The sequence below is a fragment of the Serinus canaria genome, chromosome Z (genome assembly GCF_022539315.1).
Source record: "Serinus canaria isolate serCan28SL12 chromosome Z, serCan2020, whole genome shotgun sequence".
NCBI lineage: Eukaryota > Metazoa > Chordata > Aves > Passeriformes > Fringillidae > Serinus > Serinus canaria.
In genome coordinates this window covers 31,459,868-31,484,110 of record NC_066343.1, presented here as the reverse complement: position 1 = coordinate 31,484,110, position 24,243 = coordinate 31,459,868, and the positions used below count along the sequence as shown (strand labels likewise).

Here is a 24,243-nt window from a genome sequence, read left to right as displayed (position 1 = left end):
TATTAAAAAGCTGTTGAGAGATGTTTTTACCAGAAAGAAGGGCTTATCTTACCCTGAGAAAGCCTTAACATCAGCAGTGGTGGCATAATAAAAGTTCAGAGCTATTATTGCAATGTTAGGGCGGCACAGGCAAGCAAAGACTGTAAATCTTGGCTATGACAAATCTCTGAAATTATTATTCATTATTATATTATAATAATATATACCAGTTTTAATAGTTTGTTTCAAAACCAACAGCAACAAAAAAGACTGCTTGAAAAAATATCATGTCTCACATTCTTTTTTGTTTCTAGAATAAAAACACTAAAACACATATAAAAATCAATTAATTAGATAAAATACCCCCAAATTTATATTGCTTGTGTGTTCAAAGATTCTGCTAGGGAAAACTGTGTTCTTTGAACTGGATCAAGGATAAAAAACAGCAAAACCACAGAAGATCAGTTCACCTACCTTTGAAGTAAGTGGTGCAGCTTCCTGGGTAGAGCAGAGGGTTTTCAATCAGCCTGCGTGCTTCTTGTTCTGCTTCTTTGTTGAAACTGTCCCCACATAACCTGTTCCAAAGGCAAAATTCAGGCAGAAAAGTAAGTTGGAAAAAAAGGAAATTACTAATTCTGTGTTGCAGATGTCACAGCCTTCTTCCAAAGGAACTGCTGGGAAAGCAGTCCTGTAGCTGTACTTGCTACTCCTAGTAAGTAGAGAGGACATCCTTGGTGAAACAAGATAAAAAAGTCAGTACTCGGCCACAAGGAATTTATGATTTTTAATCAGACAGGCACAGACACACTTACGTAGGGTGCAGAACTGATTTCTCCAGCCTGTTCCGTGAACCTACATTTTACAGGAGTAGTGCCTGCTTCACATCCTCCTAGTACCACAGGTGTCAGCGTTTCACAATGACCATTTCTAACCTTTTCATTTGCAGGAAGCTCAGTCTCCGGCTTTTACAGAGTGCGTGCCATTGACTACTGGGGGAAGGCAGGCCTGTCCTCTCTTCCTGTGGGGTACATTGAAGCTTTCAAGTGACGCTGAAGAGTGGTGCCTGGCTTGGTGTCAGAGTGGTGTATGTTCCTTGCAAATGACAACTCCCCAGAAAAATAAACTCCTCCCAGGCTGAGGAGGGCGTATGGAAATGACCTGATGAAGTTAGGAACACAAGTTAGAAGCAACTACCCCTGTTAACTCTTCACAGTACAAAAGACAGCATTATCAAACAACTACAGCTGCCAACACAACTGGTAAGAGGGTGCCATAGGACAGGGATTCAGCCTGGTTACTAGGAATTATGGGAATACATATTTATTATTCCCCTTTTTCCACTGAGCTAATGGCCAGGGCAAGTGAAGATTTGTAGAGGTCACAAACTGCAGCAGGAACAGAACCATTGCTTCACTGTGTGGGTAAGGATGGTAGCAAAGGCATGTGGAAGACCTGTCTGAGAGTGAACTGGTTGCCTTAGCTGCCAGCCTGTCTTGACCTAACAGTTTGATGAAAAAGTGCACAGCAACAAGACACATTCAGAGCATGAAGTAAAGGATCCCTTAGTTCCTTTGGCTGGTTAGTCGCAGAGGGTTATTTCAGAAAACTTGCCATGTCTTCAGGTGTATGACGTTTTTCACTCTCTCACAGAGGGGTTCCCACCCAGCTCTCTCAGTATTTGTGACCGTTACATGGATGCCAGAGCTGTTTCCCATAGGCAGAGGCAGGAATATCAGCTCATTCTCAGAGGGAAGAAGGCACAGAAAGACCTAGCCTCCAGACTTCCCTGCCTTTTTTCTTTTGTGCTTTTGCCCAAGTCACCTGTTTGCACTTTGGCCATCAGCTGCTGCCTGTTTGTGGTAGAGGCTCTAACTCTCAAAGTCCCTTTTTCTCACCTAGCCTGGTGTCCTTCAGTCCTTACAGCTAACACCTCCCCTCACAGACTGTAACTGGTCACTCAGCTCTGCATGTCCAGGAGAAAAGTGAAACACTAGTTATAGCCTTTTGTGTCTTCATATGACAGGACAGCACACTCTTGAATGTAGCAGGGCTACTACTTAGGACACTTAGGAAATTAACAAAGAACAGTTTGAGCTCCTGGGCTTTGCAAAGCATGTGCACAAGCATGTAATAGCCCTAGGTCACGAGCTACAGATCACCACTGGCTGTGCTTGCAGGTGCCAAACACTTAATGTAAACAGCAAAATTCCCTGAAATTGCAGGGGTGCTGCTTTATTCTTCTCTTTTCACAACTGGCACAGTTTGAGCTGTGCCTTTAACAGGCTTGCAGAGAGAAGGATAACGCCAGTGAAAACAGCTGGAGTGTTTTCCATAAGAGGAGTGACTTTGTCACACAAACAAATCCCCTACTGCTCTCTTTGCTGACATCAGCCACCTCACCAACATAACAACAAAAACTGCATATTTGATGAAACATTCAGGTCTCAGAAAAAAAGAAGTGCCCAAGTTTGCACAGTAGGAGAGAGCTGAACTACCTCAAATACCCTCAACTCTTACAGCACAGAAAAGAAACATATGCAAAAACTCAGTGAAATGTGGCCTTATATCTCCTTACTTGCTGATTACTTGTTCAAGTGCTTTTACTGAAAATTAGCCTTAAAAGATTTATTCTGTCACAGAATTCAGATGAAATATTTCTTGCCTCATTAGAGTTTTAATAAGGGGCACTTGTCACATCCTGGTCCTCCAATTCCTTGTCCATACAGGCAGAACAGAAAAGGTTCATGGGTTCTACTGAATTGAAAACCCTCTCAATTTAAAAAAAGTTACTGAGACATTCTGTTGCATGGAGATAGTAAAAATACATTTTAAACTAGTGATAATTGCCCCTGAGTGAAGAACCAGTTTACACAGTTAAGTAAAATCTAGCAGTTAACACATGTTGTTTTGCTAGTATGAGGTGGAACTACAAATAAAATGATTTAGAGAAATACTGAGTATAGGGTCTTGAGAGATTTTAGTGTGTCTGGAGCAGGGGAGGATGTAGGAGCTTGAGTGGACAGTTTAGTGTGTTCAGATATCCTACCTGAGTAGCCTTTCTGCTTTAAAATTTTCCCACCCTGGCAATCAGAATATAGCAGTCTTTATCAAACCAAGGACTATGTACTAGTTACAGGTGTATTAAAAAAAAAAAAAAAAGGAAAAAAAACCTAGAAGAAACATAGCTGTAGTGAATAGTATTGATTTTGTTATGCAGGGATGAAAATATAGATGTGCAAACCATGAAAAATAGAAGATTTCTTCTGAAAATCTTCTTTGCTGCTATGATATAAACTCATTCCTTTAAAAAATGAGCATGTGTTAACAAGTACAGAGAGAAGAGAAGTTGGTATTTCCAGGTATGAGTTTATTTCTAACAAATTATAAAAGTTTTTGAAATGGCGTTTTCTTTTTTTCATCATTTAATGTCTACAGAAAAACGCTATTTAGTACTTGAAACTTAAGATTTCTGTAACCATCTGTTGCTGACTCTGATAGTGTTTCCAAAATTGCATGTTTAACTAATCTTCTCTGTTACATGTAGTGATCAGCCATTACAGTTTGAGTTTTCAGAAGTGCCAAGTATCCATAGCACCAGGTGTGAATAGCAGGTGCTTAGTAGTTCTGTAGTATCATAACCAAAGCAAGGCTGCAGAGCGCTCATGTATGTCTTTTGCTATTCATTAATCCAAATAAGAATATGTAACTGCAACTGCAACATGGGATTATTTGCCTGCGCTTCAAACAAAAGCTTGTGAGGCTCTATAACCATTTTGCAACTGAAAGAACCTTTCAACTGAGTATTTTACATTGTCTAATCGTGTATATGCTACATTTGTTACCATCTTTTGTGAGAGCAAATAAAACTGGTTATTAATCTTTCACATGAACCCTGTAAAAATAAGATCTGATCACTGTGTAGAAACTGCTTACAACTCAATTTAATTTTGTAAAGACTATTCTCAAGGACTGTCATGTTTTAACTCCAGCCAGCCACCAAGTACCATGCTGCTGCTCACTGTAGCTACCAGCACAAGGGGTAAAATAGTTCGACTTGTGGAAATTCCAGCATTTCATATAACTGAAGCATAAAAAATGTTGAGGCTGAAGTAGAAACTTAAATGCAAAGATTGCCTCAGTTACCACAGCCCAGGGAAAGCTGGTCAAACTCAAGGTGGTATCATAGTGTCTGATCTGAGGACTTGCAGTGTCCTTGCTGGAGGAGGTTCACTGGTGTGCGAAGGACAACATCCTTGCAGGGACCCTCCTGCTGTTGCTCAGTCATCGTCTTTCTGCCAGCATTAAAGGACCTTCTGAGGACAAAACAACAGTCCTTTTAATGAATAAACAATTTTTTTATTTTGTCTTGTTAGTGGAAAGTTTGTGCAGGACAGAGATTATGACTTGGGACCTATACACACACTTAAACCCCAGGAAAAATAGACTGCTTTTCATCAACCAGCTCAAACAGCAGACAGAAGATGTCTGCCTCTAGATAGACCTGAAGTGTTTCATGTCGAACTCAACAGAATTTCAAGAGAAGTGTAAGTCTCCATCAGCATAATACACTCATGACTTCCTGCCCTATCCTGCCTTGTCTTTCACATTTCCTGCAGTCATTACAGACAAATGGGTATCGTGTAACTCCCATCTGTTCATTAACTTACCACGTCATACAATGAGGACTTGCTTGTGGTCCTGATGGAGACATGCTTCCCCCAAGTATAATTCCTGGGGGGCGTGAACTCAACCATGGTGTATTCAACCAGAATCAGCTCTACATTGCTATGATCCTGCAGGCTTTGCCTCATGTGGCTAAAGAGGAATTTCACTGCCTGTCTTGTCTGGACAGACTACACCAAGCACAATAAAGATGCACTGGGTCCTGCATATTGATTGTATCCTCTTGCTACAGCTCTCGTCTGCTCTGGTCGTACAATTAGTGTAGCCATAGACATTAAAAATCCCACTTCTCTAAGACTGGTAGTATTGGTCTGACAGTTTTGGCCAAAGGCCATGCTACTTCAGCTAAGGGTTAGTGCTGTCTAATCAGTTGTTATACAAGTCCTAAGGTCACAGATTCCACCCCAATACTTCCTGCTGGGAGAAGGGTGGAAGTGGAGAACATTCAATCAATGCACTGACCTTGCACTTAGTCCAGCGGAAAAGGCTGATATTTTTTCAACACTGAGTAGTTCTCTGTCTGTGTGGGGTTTTGTTAGCAGTGCCTGCTAGTGCTCCTCTGTTTGTGTCCTTAGCTTTAGGTGGTAGTGCCCAATCTTGTTCTCTGTCAGGGTAGCTTTCCCTAGACCTGAAGAGCAAGAACACATTTGTTCAAGCGGGTTGAGAGCCTTATGAGTATTGCTAGGTAATCCTGGGAAATACAAGTTTGAGAGACTTCACTGCATCTCTGGGATTATGTGTCTGGTCCTGGAGAGTGTCTCTGGTTTCTGTACTCTTTCTGGTTACTGTGGGTAAGATTGTACAAGCATCTTGCAGAAGCTGTTTAATAGTGTAGTGCTCTGAAGGTCTTCAGTCAAGATCAGCCTTGTTCCACACGCATTTTGGAAGCTAAAGGAGTAGGGGCTGTTCAGCTTGGTCTTACCCTCTGTGCTTGGTAATTATAACTTGTAAAAATTTATGTAGTTGATAAACTGCAGGGTTCAGCAGGATACTGGGGTGTTCTAGGCTGATATTTTTATTATTAGGAAACACAAGGTGAATGTGATTTTACTAAAAGCAGTGAAAAATACATGTCAATAATGCTGACTCAGGTTACTCTTTTTCTACATGGAGATTTCCAGGTTCTCTTCTTTTGGTTTTCTCTGTCTGTGAAATTCTTTGCCATAAACCCAGTCTATTCTATATCTTTCAGTTCTATACCTTTCAGATACCAAAAACTGTATAATGAAGGCAGACAGGAGCAAATTACTGTTAATGCCATTAGAAATGCAAGCACCCATTCATTTCAAGCATTGTCCAGTGTTATTGAAAGTAGCATCTGTTTTATTGCATTTGTGGTTCTCCACTTAGGAACTTTGCTGCAGGTAGCTCTGCCTCAGATGTGGTCTTGAGTCCTGTTTTTGGCTGGGGGCATCTCATTTATGTCCCTGCATACTGTCCTGTGCCTTGCTGCCCTTGCTGGCTGGACTTTCTAGGGGAATCCCAGACTTAACCCTGTCACCATGCTGCTGTCTGACAATCAGCCCTGTCAGGGGATGTGCCTCTCTCACCATCCTTGCCCTGTCCCCTTGTTCAGTGCTGGGGAGTGAAACTGCCCCACCTGTGCTGGGAACACCCTTGGCTGCTGTCTCACTGCTCCTTGGTGAGCATCCTCAGTGCTTCTGCTCCCCAACAGACAGGACAACAGGCAATAAAAACCAGTTTCAGAGGTGCATTTTTTTCCAAAACATTTATTGACAAATGCCACATTAAGTATTACCTTGAAAATTCAAATATCACTATTATATTGCACACCGTTTAAAGATCCCCCAATATTTTAATGTGTTTTTCAGAAAAAACACACTATTCCATACTATGATTTTTTTAAATTATTAGTTGAGTGGCAACTTCAAGACCAAGAGGTCTGGTTTCTGTGCTTAAGGATAGGATCAGAAGTGTACTTTTAGCAGGCTCCTGGAAAGAAAGAAAAGTAAACTTTAGTCTGTGTAAGTAAATTTGCAAAGTGCTTTAACAGCCATTAAGTCTCCACTGAAGCTATAACTACAACCTTCCTAGGGTACTTCTGAATCACAGTACAAGGCTAGGATGCAGGGTGCAAAAGTTGCTGTTTGCATTTCTCTCTGTCTGTTGGCACAGACACAGGCAGCCTTTCCTAGGAAGGCATGGGCTTTTGGCTTTCCTGAGGACCCAGCCATGACCCTGCAAACCAGCTGCCTTCCTCTTGTGACAGGGAGGGCTATGGGGCAGGGATGCCCACGGCATGGCCTTGGGTGATGCCAGTACCTGTTCTCTCGTGGAGGACTGGCTGACACAACAATGTGCTGTTAGGAGGTTTTAGCTGCCATTCTTTGTCCCACAGCGCAGAACACATGTGTTATGTGGCTTAGTAAAGGGTCAACTTCCAGGCCAGGTAGTGAGGTTGTGAAGAGTGTGAGTGCTCAACTGCCAACAAAGAAGGGAATTTCTGCCTTCTGCAGAGCCCTAAAAATGTGACCACCTATGGGCAGCATTTGAACTAGAAGATAATTTCTGTACCTCCAGAAAAATGTTCCCAAAATGGGCTTTAGACATGGTCTGTTTGCATGTATATGGAGCAACTGCTGACTCCCACTGCCAGCTGACGCAGTCAGAAATGCTGCTCAGAGCCCCTCATCCCTGCTACTCAGACCATACAGGACACAAATCATGATGGAACTGAATGAGAGTAGTCCTTCCTGGAGGCACTTATTCGTCTTTTCCTGGAGGCCACTGCACAGACCCAAGGTAAGATGCTATTATGCAAGTGGCCGAGACAAGCATTTCCAAGTGCAGAAACATTGGCTTGTTGCATCCATCCCTGTACTGCAGTAGCAGTCTGTTCTACTGCAGTTACAAGGCTATTCTTCATCTGGTAGTGTACCAGTTTCAACACACAGGATTCTGGTAAGTAGCAGTCTTAAGGCTGCAAAACCAGCCTGTAGCAGGCTCTTGTTCCTGTATGGATTTCCCTTTGTAGCTCTTTTCCTATTAGATCTAACATGAGGAAGAGGTTGCTAAAAAAGAACAACTGTGTTTGCTGTAGTTCTGTCACATTAACAGCAAATGCAGTCATCTACTGTGCAACTCAGTGAGTTTGCTAATTAGCCGGAAGTACCTGACTGGAGCACAGGCTGGAACTGGCCAGACATGCAGATTTCCTCCTGCTTTTGGCGCACTATGCGCTGGATGGCTGGGGGCAGGCCACGGGGATTGCGCGAGAAGATCAGGGAGTAGCCGTCATCACAGGAGCCGTCCTCCTTCAGGCTGCGGCAGGCGTAGGTGATGGCATAGTTATCATAGTCAGTGTCAATCACCCAGTAGTTGTCCCCTGAAATAACAGAACACATAGATTTGTCACAGTGGGCACAACAGAGGAGAGGTGGATTCTTCAGCAGGGAGGTGGCAAACTCATGGCAGGGATAGCTTTCCAGAGGATCTATAGTCACGTCACACATCCAGCTTATCTCCACACCATGAGGAGAAGAGCTGGGACAAGCACAGGACATCCTGAGACATTGATTTTCCCCATGATGCTCAGTGCATTTTCACCTTTTGTTTCTTAGGCTAGAGGTGTTAGGAGGACTAGGATTTTCTAGGTTTTCAATGACAAAATACCCCTTTGCGTTGTTTGCTCAAGCATTGTGGAAGGAAAGACATACAGTACAGATTACATTTCCTATACAGGAAGCCTCAGTAAAACGCTCCTCCTGTTTCCTAGCCTTGCCCTACTTAGTTCTTTTTGGTGTGGCTTATCTGCCAGTACTAAGAGAATGTACTTTCATACACCTTAGAAGTCCTCCCCAACTTCCACAGCTGAGAAACTGCAGCTATGGGAGGCTTGGGCACAAAGGCTGGGCTTTGAAGGGCATGTCAGGTTCAGCATGAGCAGTTTCTGAAAGGTGCACTTAACAGCCTCATTTCTTTGAGTCCAGATGTGTCTATCTAGGGAGAAATGAATGTTGTTGCTGGGGTGCAACAGTGGGTGGTCTACATGTCTCTGGCTATGAGGAGTATAGGGGTGAGTGACCTCAGCACTTCCATAATGCCCACAGTGGGCCCCAGGAAGTATGGCTCCCCTAGGCTGAACACCACAATTGGCTGTACAGAACCCATTGTGCGAGGCCCAAAGCCTGTAAGCCTCCTTATTAACATACACAGTGTATCAGAAGGATCTGTGGGGAGTCTCTGGATGCTGCCTGTTCTGGGGAGATAAAATGCATTGCTTGGATAAAGCATGCCCCCCCCACAAAAGGATATTTCAGGTGAAGCTTGGAACAATCTTAGCTGAACTGTTTGTCCTGCTTGTATGTGGAAAGGCACATCTGGACAGCTGTAAGCAGTTGACAAGAGTCAAGGGGCTGGAGAATTTAACTTACCACCACTGGAGAGGTAGCTGGCCAGTCCCTGGTAGGTCATATACATTTTTGCTGGAGTGGTTGGGTCAGGTACTGTGTACTGAGCAGCCATGTCAGCACAGATCACCCAGAAACTGCAATGAGATCCATAAGATTCAAGGTAAAACCTGGCAGCATGAGAACTTCAAATGCATGTCCTTCACTCAGGGCTTGGGCACAACTGCCTCAGTCAGGCATGGTCATGGCCTTTCTTTATGCAAAATCACTAAGTAATGTCATTAAGAAATGCAAATCTGTGACCCCCCCAAACACACATCAATCACAGCCAGTGACTGCTGTGGCTCTCTGGCCCCCAACTCTGCTGTGTAGCTATGCTGTGGCTGGGGCAGTGCCCTGACCCTCCTTCAGTTCAGTAAGATCTTTGCTATCCATTTCTGTACAAGCAGACAGCCACCAAGCACAATAATGAGTGTTGTTTCTTGGCTCCCTGCTAGCAGAATGCAGGGTGACCTCATCTGTATTTGGGCTCTTTTGGGGTCGGTAGCTGTGGCCTAGGACGAGGCAGGGACTTGGCTCTCCCCTGTCTCTCCCTTACTGGCAATATGGGCACAGGAATATCAGTTACAAGCACAGTAATAGTTACATTTCCTCTGCCAAGCTGGTGAAAAGCTGTCACAGAGCCTTTGAGAACCCTGTGGGTGTCCATTTGTTACAATGCCCTTCTCTGTTTGGTATTTGTTTCCTTTGAACGCCATTCACATTTCAACACTGTTTGTCAAGCATTACCTGGATTAGTGAAACAGTGGAAGGATCTTCACTCCCTTCCTTGCTCAGGCTGGACTTCCCCTTATCCTGCCTTTGCAGAAATAAAATTTGCAGCAGCCTGGAGACCCCACTTATTTTCTGAAGAGTTCTTTCAGGCATCTTCTCCCTTGCACAGTATGGCATACCTGCAAAACCTCAATTGCCCATTCCCAAAATATCTTGGAGTGCTGCACTGTTCAAGGTTCATAGCCACCTGCTAGTGCTAGCATATTGGAAGCTGCAGATTTTCTCTTTTGCACTCAGAAAGCTATTTAATCTCTTTACATGCTGTAATTCCTTACAGTAATCGTGACCAACAGGCAAAACTCTAAGCTTCCTGCCATCTGTCCATCCAGGCATTGCAATTACATCTAAGAGTTAACCACAGGTTTTCCTCAGAAATCTTGCATCTTGACAGCTTTCATTAGCTCCTTTACTTGATTGCAATTAATTTATCTAACAATTCCATCAATCCAGGTTTGACTTAATTATTAACTTTATGCAGTAGTTTTGTGGTGGACGCAAACCTGAGCCAGGCTGTGAAGAATCTCAGGGCTCAAAAGTGTCTAACCTCGAGCTTCTAATCTAATGCTTTGGCTAAGCTTTCCTTTTTGATGAAGGCTTTTCCCCAGCCATGTTGTGTGTTCAGGGTAGATCGTCATCCCTGTCCCCTTCATCCAGTGCCTCATGACAGCATCTAGAGCTGAAAGTCAAGAGAGCTCACCCAAAAAGCTTCACTCGGCCTTTGGAGGACGCCGTCATTGTGCCATCTTCCTCCACAGTGTATTCAGCAGAGATGTTGTCCTGAAGGAAAAGGCCTTCTGGATCCTTCTTGGCCAGGGCATACCATTTCCCTGCATACTGTCATGAAAGTGTATTAATATCTGCATTAGCCACCATGGCAAGATTAACACAAACACAATTCTGTGATCAAAGTGCCTTTCTAACTTCCCACTGCCTGCTAAATGCCAGTCTGAGTTTGGGAGGGAATGTAGCACACAGATGCTGCAGTGCTGCCTGATGAACCCTTGCCTCTATGCCAGAAGAAGTGGGTCTAGCAGCTCTGCACTGCTCTGTGTGCATAGTCCTTGTGAAGTGAGACATTCCTGTCACAGTGACCCCACACCAAAACATCTCCCATCCTAACACATCTTCTGAGAGTCAGTCTGGTTCTTCCCTGTTCCTGTCCAAGCCTCTTCTCTTCCATGGAATACCATAGCAAGTTCAACAATATGAAATTGTAGGTACAAGGACGGTAGCAAACTGGCTGGAGACAATCTTTGTGGCTGCCACAGGACACAGTTGATCTCTGATGGGGAAAAGGGTCTACCCAGCAAAGCAGAAAATGATGACTGCATGCTCAAAACATGGAGAGGGTGTTTAGGGGATAGTAATAGCAGAGAGAAATGGAGATTAGGGAAAGAATATGTCCATGCAAAAAATGGGCCCCTGAAATGTACAAAAAGTACCTAATAATAAAGAAACAAGATCTTTACAGGTGACTGACAGAGAGGAAGACCTTTAAAGTTAACATTATCAGTAAAAATGCTGAGAAGAACAGAAGCTGGCTGTGTTAAAATTAATTCTGCAGTGAAGCTAATGACATCTGTTAGGCAAGTTATGTGCTGAAGCCTGCAAGGCTGATTCCCAAATACAATAGCCCGAGTGAAAACTTTGACTTTTTAAACTGGGATATTCCCAAAGCTCTCCCCACACATGATTTGTTTCCAGCAAAGCCAATCTTGTACAGACAAAGTGCTCACCACATCCCAGCTGCCCCTAGAGTTGTGGTGTTTGCTGACCATTAGTCAACATGGGTACTGACACACATCTGGACCTTTCCAACAGCAAGTTAGCCCTCATTTTCTTCTCAGAAGCACAAATGATGTGTTCAAACAGTGTTCAGCGTACCTGACTTGGTAAGATTTCCGTTTGCTATGACTTCCAGGAATGACTAGTGGTGAGTGCAAGTACCCTAGGGCTTGAGCTTGAGCTTCCTCTCTGATGTGGATCTAAATTGTTCCTTTCACGGAACTGCTGGAAGCTCAAAGTTGTGCCAAGCTAACAGAATACGAGCTCCAGTAACATCCCTGGCTTTCAAGGCCAGTTTTACTGTGATGTTCAGAAGGTTAAACAGTACTGAGAAAACTACAGAAACAGCATCAGCAAGAGAGAACACAAAAGAAGTTCGCTTTTTGGTGAAGAACCCTTTAGATGATCAAACCCCATAACCTGGAAAAACAGTTTACATGTAAATTTTCTTCACGTTTACTATTGAAGTAACCATAATTACCCTTTTTGGATCAAAATTGTCTTTCACAGAGAAAGACTCCACTGCACAGGTCTGAGCTAGGCTATATTCAACAGTGTAGAAGACTGAGGCCAGGAAAAGATACTGTGCGTACTTCATTCTGCAAGACAAAAGCAAACATGGGGGTTTATTTCATGCAGTAGATGGAGGTAGCTAGTGCTACAGATGCATTTCCATCATTTTAAGACTAGTTTCTTTCCATACTACCTCTTCCATTGGTACTGACAACCAGCTCTTCCATTGATACTGAGTCGTTGTGGTGCCTAAATTCAGCCAAAACTGAACATCAAAGGCAATTACTTTGAGGGAGTATTTTGCTTGCCAGAAGTGGTAACGCAATTCATTGTATTCTTGTATTATAAATCAAGCCAGACTATGGATAAGGTCAGTAAGAATTGGTAAAAAAAAATTGAAATGTTTTGGATTTTGTTTTCACAGGAAGAAAAATGTTCTGGTGAGCTCTTGTAAAGCACTGTACATTGTAAAGATGTTGTTTCTAATTATTTTACAGTGAGTGTCCACTTTGCTTTCAAGCCAGCAAAGCCCTGTTCTTTATCTCCAGTTTTGCTCACCAAAACAGGCCTTTTCCAGGAGCCTACTCTAATGGCATAATACACCTTGGTAATGGCTGCCCTCTGACCATTCCTTCAATAAAGATTACAAATAATATTAATTTTCTAGAGGCTTGATCTGTCATTGCAGCACCACAACTAGGTGTCCATGGCTGTTTTTCTCCTTGGGTATCCCACCTTATCCATATCCCAGTACATTTGATTCTGAGACTTCAGGAAGAGAGAACCTTCGTTATACATTCTTGCAGAGAATTTGACACTGAATACCTATCCTGCTGCTAAGATAAAACAGTTATCTAACACTTGTCAGCACCATCCTAGATGAGCTACCACCCCAGAGCCCAGACACCCATGCAGCTACACTAGGCTGTTCCTAGCTGCTGCCATGCAAGCTGCTTTTCCCTGCTGCAAGATATGCCTGTCTCATCCACCTCTGCTGAAGGGAGACCTACCTGCTGTATAGAGATGCTGGAGATCCTTGAGACTACTCTGCTTCAGTCTTTGGACTGCAGGTAGCAGGAGGGTTTTGTGTCAATTGCCCTCCAGCTCCCTTTAAATAAGGAATCTGCAAAGTCACTAATTGGTTATTTTTGCTCGTGTGCCTGAATAAAACACTTAATCTTGGATAATCCATTATGTAAAAACCAACTGTAATCCTCACACTGGTGGGTCTGACTGCTATACTAATACAAACACAGCTTTTACATAATGGAAAAAGCTGCCCAGAAAGCTCATAAATCTGATGATTTGATTGTACCACTGCTTTGTCTCATTGAAGTCTTTCTGCCCCTAACACATGTTAGGAGAATAAGCACAGAGCATTAATTAGAGAAACACTTGGGCTATACACAAGCATCTGCATAGGCACGTGTTTTGACAACTTGCATGGAGCAGGTACATAATTAGCTTTTCTCATACCTGCATCATCAAATTAAGGTGATCCTTTCAAGAGTAGGAAGACATTATGCATTACCTACATGGGGGATGGGACAAAAAAGTGCAAAAATGTAGTTTAGCCTTCATGTTAATATCAGAATCTTGAGAGTCCTCAGTTCTCCTGTGCAGTGAAACTTCTTGAACAGAAGCACACAACTTTGCCCTGTAGCTGGTGTGAGCTCAGTTGCTTTCCAGGCAGCTTGCCTAGGGCTGCCCATTGCCTGGAAAAAGCTGTCCTTACTTGCTGCCAGAGGCAACTTTGATTTGGCCTCTGTGCAGCTTCCATTCACATTCACACTTTAGAAGGAGGAGGTGGTGCTTTGCATGCAGTGTAGTGACTGAACCTATCCTGCTCAGGCCATCTGAGAGTCTTCAGAGGCAACCTGGGCAAGCCCACACAGGAATGAGCTCATGGTAACTGGGACTGCTCAGCCATTTAAAGAGTCACATAAAAAGTAACTTCTTAAACTGCACTTCAGCTAGATGGCCTTTAGGTTTAAAAGGGACTGATACTGAATATAAAATACTCTCTATCACCCATGAAAGACATGGGGATTTGAAGAGAAGAAACTGCACTGTTTTCTGTAAATCAGGAGGCTTCCAAACACTTATCACTTCATCTGTTTCCAACAAAAGAGATTAGTTAATGTCCATGTGAGACATAGGTGACACTTGAAGCCATGCTTAGATGAACCACTTAATCCCCTGGGGATTAGACACATGCTAATAATAGCTAATCACAGCACAAGATTTTGGTTGGTGAGCATAACATCTGTCACTACATTATTTGCTGTTTAGAGCAAGAAGAAAACAAAATCAAATTTACCTTAATTTTTGCAGTATTATGGCCATTTGTACTGGGCATAGGGGAAAAAAAAGGAGGAATCAAAGCATTGAAACATATTCCTGGGCTGGTTGAACTTGATGTAACATGAAACAGATTTTATACAACAAAGATCCCCAAAGATATATTTGGTTGTCAAAGAAGATTCTCAAGAGCCTGTTACAGACTTGCTCACCAAAACTGGCTGGTTTTTAGTAGAAGAGATGGCCTGGCTATTCAGTGTCTTGAACTCAGCACAAGGGTAAATGTTAATGGTAGTATTAATGACATGCAGCAAAACAGGTATGCAGATGAGATGATTAATCTTATCTTCTTCCCTATCCTGTGAAATACATCACCAGCAGTTTCAGATTTCCTGCACCTAGCAGATCCTCCTTTTGCCTTATTATTGGAATAAGCATTGGGTAAACTACTCTGGGAACTGCTGTAATTGCACTGCCATCTCATATGTAGTAACTTGTGCTGCAAGCTCAGCAGCCAATGCCAGAGGATGAGAGCTCCAAATATGCTCCTGCATCAGGCACTAAGTTCCCTGCTGCCCAGTGGGTGATCATATTGTGGGTTTGTTTGCCAGAGCACTGGAGAACAGCTACAGGCAGGTGCATTCTGAGTTGCCCCTGACAGCTTCTGCAGTGGTTATTGCACCATGACCAGCAGGCCCTTGATCCTCCCACTTTCCATCTAATTCGTGCTGCTGACGTTGGGCTGTTTTTCAGGGAGGTCACAAGGCAGTGCCTGCATTGCTGGAGAACACACTCAGCACCAGGTTTGCCAAGGGCAGTCATAGTCTGCTCCACTCCTTCACTGGGGCAGGACACAGGAGAAATAAGTCTTCCCCACAGTGGAACACCACATTTAGGCTGCAGCCATAGAGGTTTTTGGTTTCTGTGACTTCTGCTCAGAAATGTGGATCTTTTTCAAGGAAGTGAGTGGTGCAATACAGATGAAGAGGAAATTGTTTGAAGTTTGTACTTCTGGAGTTCAAGGGTAAGATTCTTGGGAGTGTCATATAATTAGGTCAAAAAGGCATCATAAATCACCGCCTTAGGACTTTCAAGGCAATAGTCAAATACCTCACAGTTTTAGATGACAGGAACTGAGATACACCTTTCCCTTCCGAAAAACGATAGCATAATTCTTGCTGAATGTATTGACTGACAATTGGCAGAGCAGGGCCTCACATGCTCCTGTGCACACGACGCATCCCAGAAAAAGACACACACTATTCACCCTGATTTTAAGTGAAGCAGGGGGCTGCTCAAAGCAAGACAAGTCAAGAAGCCTCAGCTTCTCTGTCATGATGGGCAGTCAGCCTGGAGAGAACGGTTTTCTCGGTGCCAGGGCAAGAGCCTGCCAGAAAAATTAAGCTCCAGCCTCTCTTCCAAACTCTTCCATATCTTGCTGCCTTGGTAGAACAGGGTGAATGCAGAGCGGGCTAAAATCTCTCTTCCAGAGGGATTTTACCACACAATGATCTGCTGGCCAAAGAAGCAATTTAAGGTTTTGTGCCATCTGCTGGTTTCTGCACAACTGTGCAGATGGTGGTTGCAGCTTGATCAGTGAGCTGCTGGATTTCCTCCCCAGCCGTGGCAGTTTCCTAAATGGCCTGCTGCTAATCTCTACCAAAAGGCAATTCAGACCTAAGTCAATCTCATGAAAAAGAGAGTATCTGGGGCCCTCAGATAAAAATATGAACTTTTTGTTTGTAATTTTCTAGTACTTACTATGAGGCACATTGTTGACATATCTCTATACTTATCTAATATTTACTACTGCTGAACTGATCCGTTTCCAGACATTGGCAGGTTTATTCATTTTAATTGCAACATTTTTTTAAAGGCACAAGGTTTGCCTATTTCATGACAAGCTGCCAGGTCCTGGAGGGCAAAGACCAGCCCTTTCAGCCCAAGAAGACTGGAGAGCCTGCCATTTTATCATGGACAAGGAGGGAGGCATCTTCAAAGGGGAAAGGAGCTCAGTTCTCTGGAGATAAGGTCTTTACATTTGAAAATATCTCTGATATATCTCTATGGCCTGATACTATTCTTTTTTTGGGGGAAGGCAAGGGGAAGAGGAGAGGAAGGAGGTTGTTTCCATCAGGCAGCGCTAACCTCTCCCATATTTCAAAATGAGGTAACAGACCAGAGTTAATTTCATTCCTGGTGTTATTCCCAGGATGCCTTCCAAAAAGAAGGAGGAACAGAGGTCATGTGAATATCCCTGAAGGAATAAACCATGAGTGCAGTATTCTTTTTCGTTTTCTGTTCTTGCAACAGAAACAGTTTAACACGAAAAAATGCAGGAATAAATCTATAGGCTCTAACTGGTTGCAAAGCATGATGTAACAGGAGACCATATGTCCACAGTAAATTCTGCCCCCAGATTATTGCATCAGATTACTCCAATGGGATATTTACAGCTCCTTATGTAGCACGCATCTCAAGGCCCATTACAAAAGTGATACTGCCGGCACAGAGCTTGAGCAGTTATGGGTAAGCCAGGATGTCCATGCCAGCCCTGATGGTGGATTTAAAAGCTAAAACCAGAAGCACAAATGACAAAAGCCAAGGAAATCTGTATGTGCACGCAGTCAAAAATCATTGGCCGGGCACCTGGCCTTAGAAGGTGTTAGAGGACACAGTTCCCGTGTGCAACAGAGGGGGCAAGGAGGGAAGGTTTAGGTCAGAGCACCTTTCTGCACTCCAGAGGGAGGGCAGCTGTGAACACAAGGCTGATTAGTGAGTCACAGAGCTAAGAGAATAAGCAAAGGCTTTCACATAGTTCAGATTTTTATATCTGCTTCTTCTGCAGGAGAAATGGGTGGAAGTATGGAGCGTGGGTACACAGAAGAGTTCTGTAAACTGTCAGAAATTATAGAATTACTTTTTTTTTCATGGAGGACTTGTTTGTTTGTTTTACATTTTAAGCAGCTGATCTTTAAAACTGAAAGGCCTCAGAGACCCCCAGCCTTCCATGGATATGTTTTCACCATGGCACACTTCTCATCACTTACACAGAAAAATTATTTATTTCACAGACAAGCCCAGAAGTTCTCGCACAATCTCAGAGTTCCACGGTGTTACCACCTCTGTAAATTTACAACTGGAATATTCAGCCTCAAGATCAAGCTTACATCTGCTTCAGACAGAGCAACAAGCTGGAAACACTGAAAATTTTGGGGTTACCTCAAAGAGAGAGGCCATTAAAAATACCACCACAGCAGCCACCTCCACTGTAGGAACTGGACACTAAGCATCCCTCTGCCCACAAGAGAAGGAAGAGGAGACAGGCCAGAGTGTGGCCCAACACCACTAAAACCTCTGTAGGACTCCCTGCAATCCTGTGCCTGGAGGCCCAGCATGGGGAGCTATGGCCACTCCTGTGAGCCCCAGTGGAACTCCTGCATGACATTCCTGCTGCTAGCCACTGGAATAGGAGTACTTGCTTCCTCTTTCCTTTGTGCCTGCCAGCGCTGCAAACTCTTCGTACTGTTCTGAGAGGTGCATGGAGACTACACAGACACTTCCAGCTTTTTCTTGTGATTTATTTTGCTTGAATTCTTCTTACCCATGATGGCTATGCTTGTTCCCACCCTTCTGGTTCCACAGCCTTTTATAGACTCAGTAGCCCTTTTTAATTCCTCATTACTTGCTCTTCCATTACTCTTGAAGTTAGAGTAATTTTCCAAGCTTCCTTCCTTTTCTCCTGACCATCCTGCTGTCTTTTTCCCCCTCCTTGTGGCCCTGTTTTCCACAAATCATTTCCCTCCTCTGTCATGCTGTCTTCTTGTTCTGCAAACTTCTGCAAATCTTTCCTTTGAGAATCTTCTCTTTTCTTCATTGTTTCTCCATGAGACTGCATAAGCAAAGTTACTTCTGGGTACATCTGAGCACATATTCATATGTCCTACACCACTCTGCTTTCCTAAATTCCATGCCCAGAGCATTGTGGGAAGAAACTTAGGAAGGAAGTATTTTGTGCACATGGCTTAGTCTGAGAAGAGTTTAAAGATCATTTTAGTCCTTCATCTTCATAGAACATTTGATGAATGAAGTAATCTTCTTATTCAAGGTCCAGAGATTTGTGCTAAGAGCTTTGGATACAATCTGTCACTTGAAACACAACAAACTCATGTACACTTAGGGCAGAAATTGCCACTGCTGCAGTATTGTTATATTTTTTAACAGAGCCATCTCTCCATCAAATTAAGAATAAGAGAATCTATGCATATTTAAAACATATAGAAGTCAAGAAGGCACATCCAGCCTGTGGTAGGGTACATTTCCAGTCTCCTGGCATGGCAGAGATACATTTCCTGAGAAATAACTCTCAGAATAGTAACAATCAGACTTGACAAACACCAAACCCACCGGTGTGCTCCCATGTCTCTTCTACAAGAACCTCCAGTGGAAATCTCTAATTCTTGCAATTCACCAATGTCATACAAAAAGTTGTATGCTACCTTTAAGATAATTCTCCAAAGGAATAAATAATAAATTGAGGGCTGATGTTCCTTTGTCATGACAAGGTGGAGTTAACATTATTGCAAGCATTTCATGATCTGGCTACAACTCAGCTAACAACCATCCTGCAGCAAAGAAATACAGCTCTAGCATAACCAGCTGCTGCTCAAGTGCATTTCCTGCAGAGCTAGAGTCTGCTGCTGTGCTCCAGTGTGCAAGTCAGATTGCTGTATTTCTGTGTGACAGATTGCACTACAACAAATAGGTCTCAAGCTGTGCTCAAGGACGTGCCCCAGCTGACGCTTGTCCCCAGGGTGGCCAACCTGCACCTCTGGTGGGCTCCAAGCAGCTCCAGGGGCAGGACTTGGTGCTTGCCCAGGCTGGAGGAGGTTCTTGTGATGGAGGGTAGCCCTGCTCTCTGCACCCCCAGCCTGGTGCCATCCCCAGGCCTGGTGCCATCCCCATGGCCCAGGTGTGCTCTGTCCCTGTCGTGCCCCAACCAGCTTGACCACGTGTGCAGACAGGGAAGCTGGGGCACTATCCCACCCACTGGTGGCTGCACTAGCTGGGGCCACAGATCAGGACTAGGGCCCAGCAGAGTCTAGGGTGAGATCCCAGATGGCAAGGTTGGACTGTTGTGGCATCTAGAGGTCCCTGGAGAGCCACAGAGGGGAAGGACAGGGGGAGGATGATGAGCAAGAGCCATAAGGTTTTGCATGCCAGTCTTCCATGTGACAAGTGACAATCCATGTGCAGCTGAAGGAGGGGGCCAGACTTTGGGGGACAGAAAAAGTCCCTGTCACAGGAGGGGCGAGGGACTTGGCTCTGATCCTCACTGGGCTCCCATGGCTGTAGGCAGGAAAGCTTATTCTTGTACAGAAGCAGGTGGCATGAGAATATTATGTGGTAAATCAGATAAGCTGCAATCTCGTTATGCCAACAGATGAGTGAGTCAGAAAGGTTTGAGTATGGCTGTCAATACAGCGCCCTGTAAGGATAATGTCTAATCAAATTAGATTAGAAACTTGCAGCTCCCATCCCCTCAGCTCCTTGTTTAGGGGGAAAAACACTGTTCCCATGTAGAAGGAGCACAAATCATCTTAGCAGCCTGAGCACCCTCAGCATGTCCCATCCCTCTTTTTGCTTTCCAGGCAGTGTTTGCCTCCACTGCTTTGGACACAGTCCCATAAGTGGCCCTAACACTGCTGCTTTTCCTGGGCAGTATGTTTTGCACCACATCGGCCAGATGATTTTACTCCACAAATTTTCAGTAGTTTTCATGCTAGGACTAGGGAGAGACTGTCATATGAGTTGTTGGGAGGGGAGGAATTTTAGTCCCAGAAACTCCACCTTGTTTTCCCAGCTACCAGCCAAGCCCTTGGGACAGCTTAAATACAGGAGGTTTCTAATTGGAACACTGTTTCAATGGCATCTCCTAACATGTGAAATAGCAGGGGTCTTATGCCAATTCTGCAATTTGTGTTCAAAGCTATTGGAAACAAGTCTGTGCAAGCACACGTGTTCAGATGTTATTATGCTGTGTGACAGTCTAGTGCAGGTTTCCTGAAATAGCAGCCTCATCCTCCTCCAAAATCCTCCATTGTCTGCCTAAGGCCATTCAAAGAACATTATCCTATTGCAAGCTTAGACTGTATCTACTCCAGTTACCATTGTTGTGCCAGCAATGGCTGTCATGGTGTTGCTTGAATATCCCTGAAAGCCTAGGGAACACTTACACCTCTTTGGGTCATGCTTTTAATTACGAGTACATGAGCCCACCAAACGGTTGTCCTGGCCCTGCTGGCTCCATTTGCAAAGTTCATTTAGATTTCCACCTGCCATTCCTGCATGGTTTCAATTGCATGGCAATTACAAGGCTCTGGATGCCTCAGGAATTACTGCCTGAGTTTCTCCACCTCTGCAGCTGGGAACATCAGTAAGTTGGGACCTCCATTCTTCCTCCTTGTTAAGAGGAGTTTTCTTGCTAAATTTCAAACCCTGGGTGAAGGAGCATGAACTGATTCTGGATCTTTCATATTTGGAGCCCAGAGTAAAACTGTTGGGCACTGTTTTTCTAACAAATGTTTTGAAACAAAAGCACTTATCTTGAACTGATCATAAAATTTCATACCAAATGAAGTATGAATATGTGTAAAGTTTGGATCCAAAAGAGTGCCAATTTTGATTCAATGTGAATAGTGCATGCTTTAGCAATTTTGCAGCTCCCAAATCACAGCCAAAAAGCACACACAACCATTTTCATAACCCTTAGTGCATCCACAAACCCTTTTTTTTTTGGTCAGGAAAACACCACATCTTACCAAGCCCAAAAGACCTTGTGTTCAGACATAGGGCATCCTGAGAACATCCTCTTACTGCATAGCTCTGTCCTGTGATATCCACTTCATCTCATTCTTGGACATTTGAGCATTCCTATGATTCCTGGACTTCTAATAATTTTTGAGAAGTGGCTATGAGCTCCCAGGAGACTTTCTCTCCTTCTACAAATTTGACCTGGCACAAGAAGGATCCAATGGATCATAAAAACTGTCAGGCAACAGTATGCTGGACAGCAAGAAGAGCTAAACTTCACTTCAGACTTTCTTCAAAGACCTGGTGAGAGAAAACTTCATTCCTTTGGGATCCAAAATGTGTTAGTCCCCTTGAAAGATGTTAAATTTGTTTTACTTCAACCTTTTTCCTCCCTGCCACAGTGGGAGGAAACAAGGCTTGTATTTAATCAAGTATTGGAAGGGCCCAGATTGCTACTGGAGGAGAGACACTGAAAGGCAGAAGGCAGCCTACAGCTTTCCTTGTGTTAGACATAAATAAAATTACTCCCAAATGGGAGGTTTACACAGCTGCAAATGAGTTTTTACTGGTGTACAAGCAATGGTTTCCTTACCTTAACTGGTCTGACAGGCCATGGGCAGGAAGGCTGGACCCACAGAAAAATATGTTTCCCTCCAGCTCTGAGAAGTTGTTTGTCCATATCAGTTCCAACTGGCTGGCATGCATCTCTTCTGACTAGAAATGCTTCCTGGGAAAAAGGATGATAGCTGTGTTTCTAAGGGTATCTCACACAATGTGGGAGCAATCTCTTCCCACTCTTTTGGAAGGCTTTTCTTTGCAGGTCTAAAATCTGCTGTCCTATACGATTGTGGAGAGCCTACTGTTCCTCTTTTCTTAGCTGTAGCCTTTTATACAGCTGGGGACTGCTTTGTTAGAAAAGAGATTACTCAAAAACAGACATGAGAAAACTCAGTCTTTCCTCAAAGGAAAGACTTTTCCCAGTGTATTCCAGGTGAGACATCTGTTTAGAACCATATGGCACAATCTGTTTTGCAAGAGAGGGCTCATCCTAATGGATGTACACTTCCTTCTGCCTGGAAGTCTTGACACATTGTGCAGCCTTTGTTAAGCTGAGGTAGGGGCCCACCCCATGAATTCACCAGGTGTCTGCTCTCCACGTAGGCAGGACTTTCCATGCCTCCTGGGTGAATTCCAGGCCTCTCATCCTGAATACAAATGTCTTTAGTTTTAAGATGGTGCTCAAACACATTTACAGACACCTGACCATGGCTTACTCACTGGCTTAATAATTTTACACCTATCAGTGGAAATACAGACATGTGCTACATCTCTTAAAGCCTACACAGAGAATCCTACTCAAGAAATTATACATTTCATTAATGAGCTACTAAAACAAACTATTTGTCTTTCAAATACATTTGCCACCACCTTCTCACTGTTTTGTCTAAGCCCTCACTGTAAGACACAAAATATCTATTTTTCTCAGCAGTCAAGAGTTGTCACAGCCATTACTTTCCTTCTGTCCAGAAACTTCTGTGGCTCTGCCACAGAGGAAGCTGCTGTATGACAGAGTTTGCTCTTGACAAAGTCACACTGGCTGTCATTTGTCTCCTCTAGGTATGCAGATAAACAGGTTTGTTTCTGTATTTTCTTAGAAACCAAACTTTCAAAACAATCTATTGAGGAGTTCTCCAGTTCTTTATTTTTTCCTATTTTGTTGAAAGCATCATTACATCTACTTCTTCCCAGACTTTCAAAACCTCAGAAGATCCTCCATTGGTTGTCAGAAAAAGTCATTGAGAGTTTAGAGGTTACTTAACACAACCCTCTAAAAACTCGATTTCTTCAGTTCTTCTCTTGATATTCTTGCTCTTCCCTATATGATAAACAGAAAATATTTATTGCTTTTCATGTTCCTAATTTAACCTCATGTTTGATCTTGAGTTTTCTGACTTTCTACTTTTTACTTGTTCATGGTATTTTTATACACATCTTTAATAATTTCACCACACTTACACACTTTCTGCCTGTTTTTCTCATGTTTAAGATTAACAGGGACACATAATTTATGAAATGGCCTGTTTTTCCAGTTTGAAACTTTCATTTCATGGTCTCATTCACCTGAGTTGTCTTCCACTTTCCTTTCTCTGCCCGTTCTTGCTGTTGTCTCCAGCCAAAATCAAAGAAAATTGCCTCCGGCTCTTTCTGCCACCCTTTGTACGCAGAAAACTGCTGCAACATCTGGAACCTTGCTGCAACCTGAAGCACTGCCATCCCTGCTAAAATTCCCTGCTGCCACCAAGCCCTGTGCTTGGGACAGTCCTGCCTGTTGCTCACAAAAAGGCTTCATGCACCCCATTCTGGAGGCCTGGAGCAGCCCCCCACCATGCCAGATCTGAGCAGGTCCTTGCTCCTCCGCTAGAACACTGTTGTGGAAGGCAGTGTGGCACACATCACCTCCTCCAAGTCCTCCTGACAACAATTCTATTCTAATATCCTGGCTGAGAAATACCACCACAAGCCACCTTCTTCCCAGGCTGGATTGAACCACTCCTGGGAGAAGTGGCACTATTCACAGACACAGGCAGACTGGGCCCTTAGACACTTACTCTTTGAGCAGGTGAGGCTTGCTTATTTTCCAGCAATACAGTAGATGGGATTTGCCCTTGTTCTCCAGTAATGAAACCTCCTAAACACTCTTTAGTTCTTCTGAAGTCACACTTTGCCTCCCAGCATCACACTGACCCAAACCTGCTGTTTGCAGTGTTGTGGCTTCATTGATGTGAAACAACTCCTGTTCCTCACAGCCGTAATTCTCCCCTTTCTCCACTGATAGTAACGAGGGAAATTTTTCTACCTTCCCAGATTGCTTGTTTGTTTTGTTTTGTTTGGTGTTTGTTTTTCATTTTGCCTGCGGAGCTTCTCACATTTCCTCAGAGTGCTTCAATTCAGCCACCCTGAACAG

General features: G+C 43.6%; 3 protein-coding genes across 4 annotated transcripts in view; 1 reads left to right on the top strand and 2 right to left on the bottom strand.

The window, feature by feature from the left end:
- The window catches only part of IDUA (alpha-L-iduronidase), a 46,174-nt gene extending 42,305 nt beyond the window's left edge, over positions 1–3,869 (top strand). For both annotated transcript variants that reach the window (XM_050987050.1, XM_030236758.2), the window contains one exon: positions 926–3,869. In XM_050987050.1, the coding sequence (XP_050843007.1) occupies positions 926–1,026 (101 nt within the window). In that variant the 3' untranslated portion in view covers positions 1,027–3,869. The remainder of the gene's footprint in view (positions 1–925) is intronic.
- Positions 1–24,243, bottom strand: part of HOOK3 (hook microtubule tethering protein 3) — a 945,081-nt gene that overhangs the window by 261,826 nt on the left and 659,012 nt on the right. The window lies entirely within an intron of this gene.
- LOC103821228 (purpurin) lies at positions 3,034–12,886 on the bottom strand. The gene is made up of 4 exons (XM_030236760.2): positions 12,133–12,886; positions 10,564–10,700; positions 9,057–9,169; positions 3,034–8,008 (listed from the first exon to the last, which is right to left on the bottom strand). The coding sequence occupies exons 1-4, from the start codon at positions 12,247–12,249 to the stop codon at positions 7,782–7,784; spliced, it is 594 nt and encodes a 197-aa protein (XP_030092620.1). The 5' UTR covers positions 12,250–12,886; the 3' UTR covers positions 3,034–7,781.